We start from the raw sequence: 19205 nt of genomic DNA, 5'->3' as shown, positions 1-19205 counted from the left end.
TGCGGGTAGGGATGATAAACTAATCATTTTTTTATTGGGCCTTATAACAATTAATAATGATTCCATGTCATCCTAATGGATTCTTGAATAATAAGGTATGTTTCTGCTGATTACAAAAGACAGATAAATTCAAAGGATTATTTCCTGAAGTGGCAGTAAATATGGAGGAGAATCTTTTCTCAAAGAACAGTTTTTTGGCATAAAATCAACTTCCTCTACAGCAGACCAAAAATGATCTCATGGCAGATTTTTTTTTCCATGTTTGTATATTCTTTGAATCTGGGATGAACATGCTGCAGGTGTTAGGTATAAATAAGCTATTCATTAGAATAGACATTATACTGCTGACTTGTTGATGGTCAAGTTTTTGATTTAGCGGGTTTTGTTTCCTGATAGGCCTTTGTAATTAAATGGTTGGCCTACATTTGTCCGATAAGAATCCCTCCACAGAGAAAGTTCATCAACAATTTGGACAATCCTATGTTGTCCAAATTATATTTTATGATACTTTCTGGCAAAATTAAATAATATAATAAACAATGTTTTTATGAGTAACAAAATTGAAAACATTCTGGGTGTGAATTTTTCTTCTAGGCACTTTTATTTATAAAATATCATGCTTGATTTTGTTTCCTTATTTTATACAGTTAATTTTTCTGTATGAACTGCTGCTCTTGAAAATTTATTTGAAATTACTACGTTGTAAAATGTTTGCTTATTAGTTTTTAACAGTTCAGACGATGATCACTGGGAGGCTCATTAATAATCAATGTCTAGTTGACTGGTTATGAGTCACACTGGCAAAGGTGTTGAAACAAGACAGTTACCTTTTTCAAACAAATTGATCAAAATACAGTTACTATATATACCAGAAATTCTGCCAACTACAAATAGTTCTGTATCCCTAGCCTAGAACTGTTTCACTTGAACCAATGTGGGTCAACCAGGATCCTAGGCTGCTGTTTTAATTTGAAGTAACTAGACAGGTGTATGAAATTCAGCCAGCAGGCGGTGTGTACTTAAGACTATACTCAATCATACTTGTCACACCTCTGTTGGGCCTAACTATGAAGCTGGCTTTAGGTGGTAAAATATCTATCTGAAACAGATTTCTGGTTTTTAACTAATTTGCATAATTGTGACTCTTGATATATTTTCTCAAAGGCCAAGGCCTGCAGTTGGCAGACATTTTTGTAGTCTGTAGGCAAATAATAACCAGTAATCAATAGATTATTGACAGTAGCATAAATTACAATTAATTTAAAAATTAAACATAATTATAGTTATCATAACACACATTTATCATAGTCAATTATTATTATAACTGTATTAATTACTAGCAGTAGCAGATAGGGTATATTGACAATTCTACTATAATTCTAATTGATGCTTCTTAAAAAATTGAGCATCTCAATTGCAAAAATTTAATGACTCCTCTGTTTAAATTTCTTTGGTATGAAACACCAAGGACAACACAATTAGGTTCTTGTGGTGATTAGGCAGTGGAGTACACTAGAAGATGTAATCCCCAGCTCTTTTCCAAAGAGTGTACTGCATTCCTAATGTGCACATGTCCCATGTAATATTGTACACAAGAACAAAGGCTTAAATGTCTGCACCAAAAATGCAATGCACTATTGTAACTTCAATCTTAGAAGCACAAGATGAGCAGTGCTGGAATTGAACAGGGACCAAGGTTCTGAAGTAATTTCCACACACACAGTGGAAGCCACAGTATAGCCGACAGTTTAGTAGAAAGAAAGCGTAAAAGTAGGAGAATAATCCATAACTTGCAGCGTTATTCTGCTGAATTGCATATGGGCATGGTCTGTGACTACCTGGCCGCCGTAAAGAAGCGCATATAGTATGTTCATATCATTCCACAACGACGGGGACTAAAATGAACCCTAGCATCAAGGGTAACCCCTAGTCTTTCGAAAGATGCAATGGGTCTTTAAAACACACACAAGGGACATGTGTACGCTGAACCTCCTCCATATCCGAGAAGACTTGGTTTTACCAATCAAACCTAGGGTGAGGAGCAGCGATGATATTAAGGCTGTAGTTAGTGGCAACCCTGCTCGGGCATTCGACTCGCCACAGGAATGTAAACGTACTTTACTATAGGTTAGTAGCAATAATTTTGAAGCATTAGATAGATGTGGCAACATAGCAGCAAATTTTCAGATAATTGTAGGCCTACAGTATGTAGCAACAGAGAAATATATAGGAAAAAGCATAACATATGTACCTGAGACAGCAACCTTAGCTTTACATGGAATGAGAATCTCCTCACTACTCATGGAATTTCCAGACGCCCTCTCCATGCATTCTGCCGTCTTTCGTTTCTGCAGTTCTGACATGTAGGCCATAACACGTGCATTTGACATAAGGAGGCTCTTGGCCGCTTCCAATGACTGCGTCTCTCTCTTGCACGCCGCCAGCAGCTTTGCGGTGCCTTCACGCATCTTGATCTCAAGGTCAATCTTTTGCTGGATGTCATAGTCCTGAAGAAGGAGGTAAAGACTTATGATAAAGATAATAACAACAATAACATAAAAAACAACAACAATAATGGTGGTCTTGTACATTGGATTGCCAAAGCCTCTATACATATCACTATATTACATTGGTAATAATTATCATATAATGACTATGAAACACACAATGTGGGTACAGCGTTATTTTCTTTTGTGTAAAACACACCAATGACAACCTGCGAAAGTTCGAAGAGTTATTTCCAATGATGGTCTATTGCTAGTAAAACCGGAGACAAATGCTTGCGAAGAGCATACTACATTCTTTAACATGCACCTGGACCATAACTGCACACAGGACTTGACAGTTTCAACATCTCTTTCAAGAACGGTGTACTACATATTGCATTAAAACTCTCCAACTGAAACACGTCAATGCAGGGATGAGCCAATGTTATCTAAGGCTCTCTACGGTTCAGCGAACATGTAATGGCTACTGCGAATTAAGCGAACTTTGCTGCTGTTTCATATACACAGCTCCCTAGGGAGTATTCCATAATGTAGAAGAGCTAGTAATTAGCACAATGACATTCAAACCTATAGGCACCCACTTTGTCCTTATAGTAATAAAACAATAATACTACAGTACCAGTAAATACAAATTTTTCTTAGTTTGACTTATACAAGCTTTGGTACTGCAGCTGTTAACAAGACTTGGCCGAGTAGGAGTAGGCTAGTCAGCCGGATGATAACAGAAACATATTATGTTAGCTTCTGATAACATGTTTGAATTTTTTGGTAGAAATTAAATATTTTGGTAGAAATTTAAGTTTAAATTTGCAACGAACCATAGTTCCTTGGGTATAAACCCACCCCCCTTCTTTACGCACAATTTTACGTACCAGTCACTCTTAGGGCAAAAGCCCAGGGTACAATTTGAATGAGTAGCTTAGCTGACTTTTACAACGACAGCGATTATGTGGATTAGCCAATACAGGATCAATATACCATAGTAAGATATCAGGTTGGTATTACCATGGTATAGTTAGGCTTACTTTTTTGCATAATATTATATTAAGGTAAGAACTGTGTATTGCTGTCTCTTATACACATCTTGCTTTGAATTAGGCATGCAGTAATGAAAAATTGCCTTTTGATTGAGAATGGGATTCTCCAGATATTAGCCACTCCCAATATCGGCCCTATTTTGTGTTCAGGGGGTGGGGTGGGCATATACCAGATTAACTATGGTATCAGTGGGTACTGAGTGTGTATATTATAGCTGTCTTGAAGAAATATGACATTTTTGCATTCAGACAGTTGGTCTTGACAGCTACTGTAAGAAGTTATTCTTAAAATAATATCATTAATATAAAATTAGAACATGTTCTCAAAATATATTTTTCTAGAAATATGTTTGAATTCAGTGAAGATGGTCGGACACAGTTTGTACAGTATGGGGTATTACTGTACTTTAAAAAATATGGTAATTTTAACTCATGGAGTAAACATGTATGGTTTAATATTGTACACGTTGATACTGGACTGTAGTTTGGAAGAATTATATTGTAAGCAGTCAGTAAAGATGGCCTTCTAATGCATAATACCAGTACAAGAGTTAGTAAAGACCTTACAATTTGTAATGGTCTAAACACAGCCAGGATGTTTATGGAACATGTTAAATATGGCCAGTAACAACAATCTTACATGCATCAATCAACCACTCCTCTATTTAGCAAGCCAAATGAAGCCACATACATGCCTAAGATATTAACATCTACTACTGTTATTATATGCTACCCTAATCAATTTTTCTCAGTCAACTGTAAAATATGTACAGATTTTTCAATAAATATTTCCCTCCGTTCAAACTGATGTACAAATAGACAAATGTCATCCGGTCTGTTTGATCTTCCACCTACCTTTGATGTAGTGGTGTCATTAATGTCTGTCATTATAACCCACTGCACTGCTGTACACAAACTTACAATAGGAAGATCAGTATTTAACTGAGGATAAATGTTATTCTGTACAAAGATCTTTTTAACATATTGAACTGTATCTTCGTTAGAGGTATCTTCTGATTGGTTGAAACATCTATTGCTGTTGTTAGTAACCCACTCGACAGCACAATGACTTTAATCACTTTGTTTAACACAACTTGGATAGCCTTACACCATATTAAGGTGAGTGTGTTGTTGAACAGGCTAAGTAACTGCTAGACGTGAATGATGATGTCAGAGATTACGATGATTATTGAGCCAAAAATCACCAATTAGGATCTACGTAATATATTAAGTGCTAATATTCATTAGCAAATCTTGGCAGTATGGTAGTTTAATCATTCGCAGCAGTTACTTTCTAATTATAGGAATACTTTACTACTAGAAATGTACGAAGCAATAAAACAGAAAATGAGATAATTGAAATTTTTTAAGTAGGTACTTTAGATACAAATTATGTGTACTACATACATATACACTGTCATTAGTATAATCTTAGAGGGTTGCAGTGCCAAATGCTACGAATATCAGGGCAAGAGTAGAATTTAGGCCAAGTATGCATGCAAGAATTTATATGAATATTCATAAGAGAATATTTTCTATGATTTACCTGTAGACTTATGGCAAGCTGCCTAAAGTAAAACAAGTCCAAGTCTTCGATGATATGCTGGGTACTGCTATAGTCCGACATCTTGACGTACGGAGTGTGTATCGAGGGTTGAGTGAAACATTCCTAGGGGCAGTGGGCTGGGCCCCGAACTGGTATTTACGGTTTCAGGTTTAAACCCTGAACTAGTATTGTGGTGTTATTATTATTCCCTTTACAGAAATGTTCCTTGTTCTTGGTAAATATATTTTATCAGTGTAAAATGAGTGGTTTTAGGTATGGTATCTGGTTGTTAAATAAGCACCACATGGACGCTGCTATGAGCAGTTGACCGATTGTCAGGATTAAAGACTTGAGATAAGTGGATCCGCAGGCCACTTGACATCTACCTCAAATCTCCAAAATGCTGTTACAAATAAGAAAAACATTCATGATTTTCTGAGCTCAACGCGTAGAGTGCTAATAGGTAGCTAAAGCTTGCATAGTATAGTTTTACACAATATTCTAAATAGGAATTGAGATATTTTTAGTTTTATTGTTATTGGACTTTAAAAGTGTTAAAATTAACAGCATTATATTGAAATTAATTTGGGCAAATATTCCCCCCCCCCAAAAAAAAACAAAAACATTTCTTGTTAAAAAAAAAACAAAAAAAAAAAAGGGAAGGAGAAAATTCCCCTATTCGACTTCTGCTTTTATAACTCTAGTCGATAATATCTTTGGTTACACTAAATCTTGTGTAGGTGGGCCAAGGAAGAATTACCTGTATGAAAATTAATATTGTAACAAGCTATTTTAATAATCAATCAAGAACTACAAGGCTGGAGGATAATTACAATAAAATAAGAATTAAATAATAAAAATAAATCAAAAACCTAATTTAAAATTGTTGCAGCAACAACAAAGGAAGCAGGTAGGAATGAGGAACTAATTTATATTTTTATTTGGCCTAAAAGCTGTATTTTTCGTCTAAGAAATTTCCTGATCCTGGTATTAAATCTAAGTATGGTTGTGCATGAGTAGCCACTTTATAAACATGCCTATATTATTATCATTCTGGTATTATTATTATTTATTGTTGAATCTAATTTATTATATCCATTCTTTTTGAAGGAACAGCTTTCTTATAATCCTTATATTAATTTGATTAGTGGACACTTTAAATCATGTGTAAGCAGTATTAACATTATTGAATTGTTTATTTTCATCAAATATTTTCTTTCCTAATCTTGGTATTTATTAATCAGGTGAGGCACTTTTTACATGGTACAGTATTACATGTTAGGAAGTAATTATCATTAGTTATTCTTCTAACAATATTAATTCCTGCCAAAATCCTGTGGGATATAGTTAGGCAAAATAAAAAACATCATGGAAACATGATTTTATATTTTTTTTGGTCCTATTCTTTTTTTAAGCACCAGTGATGAATGAAGTTTACAAGATTATTTTTAAGACTGGAGTTAGACCTTGGTGGTTGTACGACAGCGATTATGTGGATTAGCCAATACAGGATCAATATACCATAGTAAGATATCAGGTTGGTATTACCATGGTATAGTTAGGCTTACTTTTTTGCATAATATTATATTAAGGTAAGAACTGTGTATTGATTGTTAAATCTAGCTGGATTCTTCAGGTTTTAAGTTTTATGTCTCGGTCTTAGTTTCAAGTAATTTTAGATAATTATATTATGTTACTTTCTTTACTTCCAATGCTGCCTTTTTTCTTACGACTACTAAAAATCAATTAGTACAATAAGACATTCTCCTATATTTAATTTTGCTGATAAGATTTTAAAATTTTATAGAAGTTTATCAATTTATCTTTCCTTCATTTCTATTATAATTTTCATATTAATATGTAAATGGAATTCAAAATGGTTTTCATGTTTACCATGAAATTAGCTCATCTAAATATTATTACTGTATTGATTTTAAAATTATCAGGTTATTACTTTATTATATTAAGGATGTACAGTCTGTCATCCAAGAATTGATGAAAAACATAAAAGAAAGAAAACGGAAAAGAAATTTTATCTGTTCATTTTTTAAAAACCATGTCATCAACTTTCAATAAATTACAGATTTAAAAAAACCCCATTTATTAATGATTTACAGTCACTTTAATTTGATGGTAGAAAAGGGTATATGCCAAGATAATTGGAAAGAACATTTTTATCTTGTTCTAATTTCCAGTCAAATGCCAACTTATTGAATGTTTAAATTATTGCAATTAATACTTTTCTAATATTTTAATAAAATGTGACAGTATGGTGTATCTTTATTATTAGGCAACAAATATTAAATCAATAAATAATAATAATTAAAATAATAATAATAATATTGATACACATTATCATCATTATGTTTATATTAGATTAATTTATCACAGCAATTACCAGATAATTAAAATATGTTTTTACAATTCATATCATTAAATAATAATTAAAGGTATTCAGGTAATAAAACAATAACAGTCAATATTTCAATTGTGTAATACTTTATAAGGACTCATATTTAAATAATTTATCAGCTTCCAGTGAAATAAAAACTATCAGTTACTTGAAGGATTTTCAAATAAAGATGTAACTTACTAGTAAGTTACCCCATCTTTATCTTTACCAATGGTGTAATTAAATAATAGAAGTATTTTTAAGATTTTAATTTAGAGGATATCCTACTAAAATAATTATTTTAATTTTATCTTTTCAATAATATAAATTTTAACATTTTTAGAATTCACATTATTTAAAATAAATCTGAAACATCAAAACATCATGAATCAAAAATTGCTATCATCCCTAAAATCAAAACCAATTATTAAGAATTGCTGTAATATATTTACATTATTATGGTATTAAAAGATATTATTTTCAATTCTGAGACTGCGGAATACAATGTTCCTCTTGCCAAAAACAAAAGACTTACCTACAAAGTACAATCACAAGTAAACTAAATTTCTAAGCCATCTCAAAATGAATACAGTAGGACACCACAATTAACGACGATAAAAGACGACAGCGTACCCAACGAGGGTGAGGAATACTGGACGGTGTGTGTGCTTAACTAAAACATGGAGGCATGGGAGAATAACAGTAATGCCTTCAAACTGCGTGAGGTAGAGCACAGCAGGTCTCTCCAAACACGCTTCCACTCACTATAATAAAGTATAGTGACTTGGGTCATGAGCTAGAATGAAACTGACCTTGTAATATGATGCTCCATTCAGTCCCTTGCTCCCTGTTTTATTATGCTCTTATTTTTGTAAAGCAGTTTACCCGGTATAAATATATATTAACCCGGTTTAATATGCTTTAAACTAATGTAACAGCAGCATTGACTATCACACTGCCCTGATCACACCCACAATAATGCTTCTATAATCTTGTATTGCCATTTTAAAAAGCAAGTTTTAATTAGGCTAATGGGTTAGTCATTTGAGAAAGTGATTTCTTCAGTTCAGATCTCCAGTCATGATTGATCTCTCTAGCTGAGGGGAAGGTAAACCTACATTAATACAAATGTATGTTTATCCCTTTCAAATCTTTCTACCCTTCCAGCTACTATATTAAATTAAAATTAAATCTGATTAGAACAGTCTTCTCATAAAAGCCATTGTATTTTATCAACAGTCTGAGTTGGCAAAATCCCAAAACTACAAAATTTACAATTGCTCATGTCTGTTAATTATTACCATTGATGTTAAAATCAGTTGTTGCTAAAGGCTGTTATTACTACTGTATGGGAAGTTAATTGTCACAATGGAATAATTACTTTTTGGATGTTGGGGAAATGGTAATTTTATTTATTAATACCTCTGAAGAAATACAAGAAATCAAGTTGAACATTCTACTAGCAAAATTTGTCTAGTTACACATTATAGAATTTAAATAGCTTTATGGAATTTACTGCAACAAGACCTATTTAGGTTTATATACTTAACCATTTTTAATTCACAATTTATATTATTTGTTATTTCTATTATTATGAATAAAACAATGCACCAAAAATTTATTTATGACCTTTAATCAGTCCACTGCTGATGTATTGAGCCGAATTCCAAAACAAAGTTTTGCTCACGGGCGCAAATTGACAATAAATTGGTGTTTTTAAAAAGTCCATTTAATTAATAACGTATAAATAAAAGGAAGAGCAAAGGACAAAATATATGCAAATTTCATTTCATTTTTTATGATGATACAACACAGAAATAATTTATAATGTAAAATTAAATTTTAAAATGACAGGCCTACATTTCATCGATTCCTTTTAGCATAAACCTTTGTTGATGCAAAATTTATGATGTCCTACAAATTTCTATTTTATGTACTGTAGCTTTTAACATCTCAGTTTTCAGAGTTTTTTCTGTTTTAAGTTATAGCTCCATGCTTGGACTGATTCAGTTAACTTTCTGTCTGGAAATCCTGTCAGGCGAGTAAATCAATATTTATTTTTATCTATTAAGTATTATAATCTACTGTATTAAGAACAAAAATAGACAAAAATAAAAATTCTGCGCTATAAATCTTTGACATAACTTACTAAGTGAATGAGATGGACTTAAGTTTGACAACAATCTGCTTTGCATTATATGTGTTGAATATTCACAGCAGGGAGGAGTGTATTCAATTTCAGGTACAACCACAAAAGTACAATCTGAAGTCAAATCAGCTTACAGGTTGCTTAGCAAGTGAAAAAAGGTGAGAAAAATATGAATGACAAGGAATTCAGTAAACAACAACCAAAACAACAATGATTTAATAAGAAAAATTGATATTTATTAAATTTATTCAAGAAGAAATATGCTTTTCCCATAACAGTGAAGCATATTTGATGCATTTAAACATCAGCAACAAAGTAAAAACATGAAAATTTAACAAAATGCGGTAAAATACACTAAAATAAAAAAAAAACAATAAAAACTAGTTAAAACCATAAAATAATATTTTATGTTGTTAGATCTGATGCTGAACTCTAAACAGTCCCACAATATAAATCTCAATATCAGAATGCTTGTATAAAATCAATTCCATTGCTTTGCAGCCTGCCTGAAAAAATGAGCAGTTATTTTAAAGGAATTATACACCTTGGAAAATGGCAGATGGTAGCAAGCACACCCAACGAAAAAAAAAAAAAAACTGGCACAGTGACAGGTAGCAAACAATCTAACATTCCAATTTTCAAAAATTTGATCAAATTATGTTATAATATATTTCTACTAATCACCTAAGATTGTTGACCTCATCTGTGCGGATAACTTACAGTTCTAACATGACCATTATTGCGACATCTTCCGCCACTGGCAATGTTGTAGAATACATTCAAATTTCACACCATAATATGCAACAAGAGCTGTAGTTTGGCAGTTCAAGTTCAAGTTTATTGTTTCAAACAACACATACACAATTGATCATGATGCATTTAAACTCAAGCGACAAAATAAAAATATGGAAAATAACAAAATGTGGTAACATACAGTACACTAAACTTGTGTTGTTAGGTCACAAATATAATTAACGTTTAGACTAATCCTCCATTTTGATAGTCCATAAAAAATTCAAAATGGCTGCTACATTAGAATTTTCAGACAAAAATCAAGTAAATATTTAATAAACATAATAAACATTTTGTAGTAGCAGGGCTCCCAGTCTCCTGGATTGCGCTGGAGTCTCCAGGAAATTTTGTTCATCTACCGGTCTCCCGTAAATTCCATATTTTCTCCTGGAATTTTAATTTCTCTTCGATTTTCCTCAAGATTTTAACAATTAGGACTTGTGCTATCCTTGTACTGTACACATTTTAACTAGTACACCTTTGCAAACTTCTGCCTGTCCTGCACGACAAATTCGCCAAGAATTTGACTTTCACAACTTGGGACCCCTGGTATAATCAGTACTAAAATAATAACTCTCACTTATCAGGGATGTAGTTATGGTGGGTGGAGCTGGATGGGGCCACCCAGCCTTGAAATTTTCCACCCAGTCTAAAGCTAATTTCATGACCCTCCACCCACCATTATTAACCCACTTAATTTTGATACAATTAATCCTAGCATTTGGAGCATTTTCTAACTTACTTCAAAATGCACAGCAAACAATTAAAAAACTGAATAAAATTATATATAACTAGACACAATAACGACGACTTATCATCGCGTCGTTTATATTCTTCAACACTCAGCACATTTTTATCGTGTCGTCGTCGTATCATGTGTATGTAGCTTTATACTGTTCATAGCTCAACACAGGCAGGATATCAAAGTGTTAAACATTCTAGACAAAAGTTATTAATAGAATTTATTACTTATTTAAATATTTAAATTACACAATAACTTAATCTGATAAGAGGATTGGGAAACTGGCAAGAAAAATGAGGTTGCATGCAAGGAAAATCAGATTGATCTTTATCAAATTCTAAAGTATGAAATAACATATATAAGTGTATTGTTACACTGATATCCAATCAAGGCGAGTCAACTTATGAAAACATAACAAGATACTCTAGAGGGTGCTATTCATTGAGTTTTAGAGTTCTCTTCCTGTTTTTAGATACATTGCATTTAAACCTAAAAAGAAATGGAATTCAACACAAACAATAGGTAGTATCTAGTAGTAAGTCAGGCTGAACAATGTGCTTAGACTGCCTTTATATGAAGTAGTAAAGTATTTATTAGCACTTTTGTTTTGTTACTTATTGTAACGAACAAATCTCTTTCCCCATACACACTGTGATGATTTTTTTAATTCATAGCTCTTAAAGTTATAGAAAGGTGGCATTAAATTCAGACAAAAATATCAAACAAATTTCAACATCATCATGAGTGGAGAAGTTCTATTGTGTACAGTGAAGTGAGCCAGAAAATTCCCTACAAACAAATGCTAGAGCCTCTATAAATGGACAATGAAGTTTCCTAGGACTCATATCTCTTTTTTTTTTTTGCTTTTATAATCATCCATTTCGACGCAGATAACATACTAAAGTATGGTTTATTATATTGAGGAGCAGTAAAGTTGTAAAAAACCAGCTCGGCAGCACCAACTGCATTTAAAAAACAATGAGTCTGAACATTAACAATTAAAAATACCCCAAGCCCTACAGTGTAGCCTCTTCAGCCTACTAGGAGGCAAAGCCTAGGGCCTAGCTAGTAGGCCTAGGCTAGCCTAAGCCTAGTGATAGGTACGTGACTATCGGCTGTTGCAAGCGCGATATCGTGGCACCGCTATCATTTTTGCCAGCGACTCGACTGTTGCAACAGCCCTCTATTGTTTTTGCTGCAGAGGTCATATTTATTTTTTCCCTTTGACCCGAAAACAGTGATGACGTAGTTCACATGCTCCTCTTTCACCTTGTCATCAAATCAATTTTTTCCGACTTCGGGAACTGAGTGAATTTATTGCCGAAAGTTTAAATTGTCAAAAACATTCAATTTTTTTTAAAGATAAGTTTATTTTGTTCTGAAACCAGTTTATTGTGTTAGTTTATGTATTTATCTACAACTGGGTGTAATATTTAGATAATCTGAACACCAAAACCTAGTTTTTGACCGAAAATAAAAAGTGTGTTGTGAATGGAAATTCCCAAAATCTGTTCGTGCAGTGCAGCGTGAGCGGTCATGCATGTCTGGTCTTGCCTGATCGCACACGACAACATGTTTATATACACACTGTCGCGATCGATTTTATGTTATGTTTGGTTTTATTCAAGTTTATATTGTTCTGAAACCAATTAATTTTAATTAGGCCCTATAAAAAATATTATTAGTTTATCACCCTATCTGGGCAGGAAAAGTGATGAGGGAGGGAGGTTTTTATTTTTTATTTTGCTAAAGCCAAATATCACCCCTTGGGTTGGTTGCTGGTGCATTGATATTCAAAGAAAAACATGATTTAGATAAAGCAAACAATATCTACTAACTATTTAATAAAATAAATGAAAAAAATTAATAAATAAAATAATTTAAAAAAAATAAAATTCCCCAATTTTTTTTTTTTTCAGTACCATAAAAGACATGCGCGCGAGGGTGATAAACTAATAATTTTTTTTATTGGGCCTTATAGCAATACTTAATAAATTGTAATATATGTATAATCATATTTTAATGAAATACTGTAAAAGTGGGACGACCATACGAAAGAGAAAAAAAATTTATTTTCAATGGAGGGTAGGAAAGAGGGTTGGGTGGGGTCGGGTGTGGGGGTGAGGGTCAGAACACCCCTATATATGCCACTGCTTTTGTTCTCCTTGTGTGCTTTCAAATGTCTTATTCATTGAGGCATGTGTAAAGACAATTATGACATATTATAAGTAATTATTTGTAATTAATTAATTAATTTAATTGTTATTTAATTAATAAATGATTAAATTTTAATGAGTTTTATAATGCTTCTTTTGTTCATTTTGTGTGCTTCCAAATGCTTTTTATTTTATTGAGAAATGTATAGAACAGAAACAAAAAAGTTAGAGCATTTTTTGTACGTTTTTCAAGAACGAGGTCACATACTTCTCTATTGTTTACATATAGGATTTAAAGGACAAAATTAGGCATATATATAGTATATAGGCCTAGGGGCTAGGCCTAGTCAGTATAGATGACGGGAATATTAAATGTTAAAAATAGGCTAGGCTACGGCTATACTAAGTACCTCCACTAATTTTAAATTAGCAGCCTAGGATAGCTTCGGTAGGCCTAACTAAGCCTGAATAAGACTCGTCTAGCCTAGGCCCTACTCCTTGCCAACAGAGACTCCCTCCTCAGCCATCCACCACGAATTCGATCCAACTCTGCCACAAGTCAACTCGGCCACAGTCAACTCGGCCACAAGTTAACTCGGCCACAAGTCAACTCGGCCACAAGTTAACTCGGCCACAAGTCAACTCGGCCACAAAAAGTTTGGCTACAGTCAACTCGGCCATAAGTCATCTTGGCCACAAATCAACTCGGCCACAAGTCAACTCGGCCACAAGTCATTTACTGGTACTACATTGTACTAATTATTACTATTGCGGTTATTATTGTTGTCATTGTTGTTATTATTATTGTTGTTTTTATTACCGTTAGTTTTAATATTAATTATTAGTCTTAGCATTAACACTATATATTGTTCAAATTTTTGCTGATATTATTATTATTACATATATATATATAATACATATATTTATAGTACCATATAAATAATAAATAATTTTCGATTTTTTATTATTATTATTCATATTATTCATATTATTATTATTATTTATTAGTCTTAGTATTATAATTTTAATAATAGTAATTTAAAAACAACAAAATCAGATACTCTTCTTCGTCGCTGTGGTTTCTTATTTTCGATATTTTCACACGTACGGCGACGTTTGCGAAAAGAAAGTGTACGCCGAAAACTACTCGTTCGCTTCATACTTCCCTCCATTATTTTGAAAAATAATTAAGCCTGAATATCAAAAGAGGGCGCACTATGTAGTTCTCCCCAGCCGTAGATAGAGAGAGTTTGGCCAACTTGGCGCATGGGCGCCATGTTGTCACCAAACAGCGTGCGCGCGTATAGCTTTATAACATTTTATAAAACACTGATGCTGCATAAACTTTCTTTTATTATTCTGTTCATGAGGACAATTCAATTATGGGATTTTAACATATCGTTGTAAATATCATATACTGTATAATCATATTTACCTAACTTTGGAATTAATTAATCAGTGACGTGCTGTATTATTTCGAGAAGATAAAGTGAGGACGATTCTTTATTTTTTTTTCGTTACGATTATATTTTTGTTTTGAAAGTCTATCATCTAAGCCTATTTGCTAGCAGCCTACTCTATATATAGCATGAGACTCCTAAAAGTTGGTTGTGCAGACAGAGTAGGTTTGTGAATCGTCGGCGATAATATGTTAATTTCGCCTGTAAATGAATGATAAAAATATTAATAACATGAAAGTTTTCTAATTGTATCTAGACCTCTAGGCCTATGACTTCGTAAACTTTAATTTATGAAATAAAATATGCTGGTCATCTTCCAAACCAACAAATAGCCTAGGCCTATTTGTAAATTGTAATCTAAACAATAAATCAAAGTTGAAGAATTATTGCATTGAGAGAAATTTTTGTACAACATATGCCTAACCATTCATAATCAAGAAGCTAGGCCTTGTAAGTAAAATAGCAGCATTCTCCACACTTCTGTTTATAATATTAGTGAGTTATAATATTATCATTATTACTGTATTATTATTTATTTATTATTATTATTATTATTATTATTATTATTATTATTATTATTATTATTATTATTATTATTATTATTATTATTTATTATTCATTATTTACTATTCATTGAAATTTTGATTTGTAATTTGTAAAACATTTAAACTCTTTGATTTAAAATATGTATTAAAACAATCAATAATATATTATAATACAATTAGGCCTATATCTTTAAAATATATTTTTATCTTTAAAATCTTTAGTTGCACAATTAATTGATTTGTAAAGCACAATTGGGCATGTTTGCATAGCACAGGACTCCTTGGACAAGTTTTCGCTTTTATTGGAGGATTCAATTTTTTTATTTTTAATTATAATTTAAGCTACCTTTGACGGATACTTCATGATTCATGTAGCTTTCTGGAAATTTAGTTATATAATTTAACAGCAAAGTTGCAACATTGCATCTTTTTATAAATCATTGCTGCTTGAAAATTCTTCCTTTTTTATAAATTATCATCGTAATTAAGCTGATTTAAGTACTACCTTAAGGTGTTCGGCCGAAGAAGTACCGAAATTTAGGCCTGTCTAGGCCTAGTAGTAGTAGGTGGATATATTATTATCGCGAAGTGGGGCGGGCGGTACATGCCTTATAATTTACTACGTGACGTGGATAGCGAGATTTTTCGATCGCCATGCAAAGTTAAAATAAAATCCCAAATCCTCCATCGATTGCAGCAACCCCAAACCCAAAATAACGGTATTTCACATTAATCATCTATAATAACTGTTAACTTCCTACCCTATCGCGTTGTTTTGTTTTGGTGACAACATAGCCGGTGTAAGGCCCCTCTCCCACCTAGGTTTATTTCACCTAAGAGTCCGAACGATTTCTACGAGTTAAAACTCGTGATCTTTGGAAAGGACCTTATACGAGCTTATTACGTGATAGCTACGAGTGAGGTACGACTTTATGAAGTTGGTTACGAGTTATGTACGAATTATGCCGAGCAGAGCACCGAGTTAACTACGAGATTATTAGTATTATTACGAGCGTAACAAGTTTGTACCGAATTAGATACGAGTTAGGTACGAGCCAACTCGGTGCGCTCGTACTTACTCGTACTCGTTTTTGGGTGCTCGCATCAAACTCATAGATGACAAAACCGCCGACGAATATCCAGAGTAGTGTACGAGCTATGAGTACCCCGAATACTCTACGAGCTACCTAAGAGTTCTTCGAGTTTACTACGAGTTATCTACTCGTGGCGATAATTTTGAACATGTTAAAAATTAGCGCCACGAGTTCAGAGCTGCTACGAGTAGGTAAGAGTCCTCTCCGAGCTTTCCGAATCGTCCTACGAGTGTTTACCGAGTTAGCAACTCGGCATTCTCTTGTAACTCGTATGCTGAAAAAAACCCTAGTGGGAGAGGGGCTTTAAGTCACATGATTGAAACCGAGTTGGCCAAACTCTAGACTTGCCACAAGTCTCTACAAGTCGCTAATTATGAGGTTTTCCTAGTATTAGCTAATTTTGGAGAGCGCCACCAGCGACGGTATATATCGAGAAACTTTTATGCGAATTAATCCAAAAAAAGTATACTATGAAACGCCAAGCAAATAGGTAATATGGAACGCCATTGGTGCCAAAATCGATTTAAAGACAAAGATTAGGGACTGGAGCCCAGTCTATCTCTCTATCTACGTACGGCTCTGATTGCGAATTGCGGATTGCGGAAATGAATGTCAGCGAGCGACAGTGCGAGAGCCGTCATATCTTTTTTGATACACGCAATCGCATTACCTGCGGCGTGTGTAAGGAAAAGAGTAAATCAGTGTGACATTTTGTGAGGCCTAGAAACTCAGACTTAGCCTAGTAGATTTTTTTGGGAAAAAATATCGACTTTAATCTACCAGACTGTTAGAAAAATTACACCTTAATTCTAAGTACGGACCCAGAGAGGTAGGCCATTCCATTGTTTGTTTTCTTTTGTCATGCAGCCTAGTCTAGGCCTAGCTAGGCTTATTTAGGGATTATCATTGAATAATCTTGCCTAGGCTAGGGGCAGGGCCTAGCCCTAGCTAGCTACTACTAGACCTACTACTAGGCCCTATTGGGCCTAGAGGCCTAGGCCTAATAATAGTGTAGGGCCTAGCCTACAGACAGATGCACAGTAAAATAGTTAAAACCATTACTACTACTACTAGGCTAGGCCTATGACTAGTACTAGCTACTAAATAGTACCATGGAGGTATTATTGAGAAGGAGATCACTCGGCAAAGCTACGCGCACGCAGCGCTTTGCAAATGAACCAAGATCAAAGTTGCCGCAGCGCGTAAAGAACGTTTGCGGGATGCCTTTGAAGTCCCATGTGTTCCCCGCCATCAAATTTTCAGCAGGCATAGTTTACCAAAAAATTGAACATGACGAAATGGAGACCACCTTCTTTTCTCAGTGCGCACTACATACTGTCAATCACTATGGCTGCGCAATCTTTTCTATTTTGAAGCTGATACATTTATCTCTCATAAAATATCAAACATATTAATATTTTCCAACAAGAAAAGTTTCGAATTTAATGGAACATTTACATGACCTATAAAAGTATAGTATATTTCAACTTTAATTTTCATAAATTGGCCAAAATTCGCCAATTCTAATTTTAACAGATATTAATTAATAAATGATTAAGGATTATAATAAACTAAGTCATTTTAGGGTTAACGAGGGTTAACTATTCGAAAAATGAATCCAAAATCTGAGTATTTTTCAGTTTTACGCTGACTTGGCTTTATAGTCGAACCAGTCAATCTTTAGACAAAATTATAATGAACACAGAAATAATTTTAACATAAATATTTTACGGAATCCGTTCCTGAAATATACAAATAATAACATACCAAAAGCCCGAAAAAATCTAATCAGGGGAACATTGTTCATTATAAAGATATTTAATGGGTTAAAAGCAAACGTTTTATTGCACAACTGCTCTGCTGAAGCGTATAAATGCATGTCGTTGCCAAGTTGTTGCTAACGAAAAAGCGGGGAACACATATGTTTGTCGCGTCAAAGGGATCTGTTGCCGAGTGATCTCCTTCTCAATAATACCTCCACGAAAGTACTAAACTAGGCCTAGGCTAGACCCTACTACTTGGCCTACCTATGCCCAAAACTAAGGGTCTTCTTTTTTTTTTACAGCTTGACAATTAGGCCTACGTCAGGGTAGATGCTAAATACAACGGGTTCAGCCGAGGGGGCGTGGCTTCGTATGTTGACGTCATGGATAACTTTCGCTATGTTTTGTAATAATCTCATCGACAAAGTGTGGGCCCTGTCTGTAATCATACAGCATAGCAATCCGTACAACTAATTCCTTCATGGTACAACCAATGTAAGAAAAAATAAGTTGTCCCTGTGTGTTTTTCTTTCCAAAAATTAGGATGCCTGAAATATTATCAATTCATTGGGCCTACACCTGTCTCTTATACACATCTAGATGTGTATAAGAGACAGAGATCAGTCAGATATTCCATTCTTTAGATTTTTCTTTAATAATTTAAAATTTCACGTACCTGACTGTTGTTTAGATGTTGATGTTTTTATTTTCCTATATTATGATGTAAACGTAAAGTTAGAAGTAGGAATATAACCTACAACTCGCAGCCTCATTGCTTTGAATTGCTTATGGAATTTAAGAGTCGAGAACTTTTATTAATATTATTTTCTTAACACTACATTTATTTCGTTTGAATATTTTTACAGGTTTTGGGGTGATTATTGGAGGCATGGAAACAATCGCTATCGAAATTGATAAAGAGAAACTTTGGTCACTGTACTCTTAACCTACCAACGGACGGGTCACAAGATGATAAAATACACTCCTTTAAGGAGTGGCAACCCTGTTTCGCTGGACGACGT

General features: G+C 33.6%; 2 protein-coding genes across 7 annotated transcripts in view; one reads left to right on the top strand and one right to left on the bottom strand.

Moving 5' to 3' along the window:
- The window catches only part of LOC117123547 (rhotekin-2-like), a 31443-nt gene extending 23234 nt beyond the window's left edge, over nt 1-8209 (bottom strand). The window contains exons 1-3 of one of the 2 annotated variants that reach the window (XM_033269515.1): nt 8018-8209; nt 5091-5493; nt 2252-2507 (exon numbers count right to left, since the gene is read on the bottom strand). In XM_033269515.1, coding sequence (XP_033125406.1) covers nt 2252-2507; nt 5091-5171 — 337 coding nt within the window. In that variant the 5' untranslated portion in view covers nt 5172-5493; nt 8018-8209. Of the gene's footprint in view, nt 1-2251; nt 2508-4399; nt 4546-5090; nt 5494-8017 lie in introns of those variants that run through there. The other variant, XM_033269516.1, reaches the window with a different exon arrangement.
- Nucleotides 8210-9628: 1419 nt separating this feature from the next.
- Nucleotides 9629-19205, top strand: part of LOC117123545 (caspase-1-like) — a 27952-nt gene continuing 18375 nt past the window's right edge. Inside the window, exon 1 of one of the 5 annotated variants that reach the window (XM_033269507.1) lies at nt 9629-9789. In XM_033269507.1, the coding sequence (XP_033125398.1) occupies nt 9644-9789 (146 nt within the window). In that variant the 5' untranslated portion in view covers nt 9629-9643. Of the gene's footprint in view, nt 9790-11649; nt 11688-16865; nt 16911-17073; nt 17250-18649; nt 18679-19205 lie in introns of those variants that run through there. The other 4 variants (XM_033269508.1, XM_033269510.1, XM_033269512.1 and 1 more) reach the window with 4 other exon arrangements.

Source organism: Anneissia japonica, unplaced genomic scaffold, assembly GCF_011630105.1.
Source record: "Anneissia japonica isolate Jap-2015-1 unplaced genomic scaffold, ASM1163010v1 scaffold287714_len2871179_cov188, whole genome shotgun sequence".
Classification (NCBI taxonomy): Eukaryota; Metazoa; Echinodermata; class Crinoidea; order Comatulida; family Comatulidae; genus Anneissia; species Anneissia japonica.
Note: the sequence above shows the minus strand (reverse complement) of the source record. Positions and strands in the feature narration are given on the sequence as shown.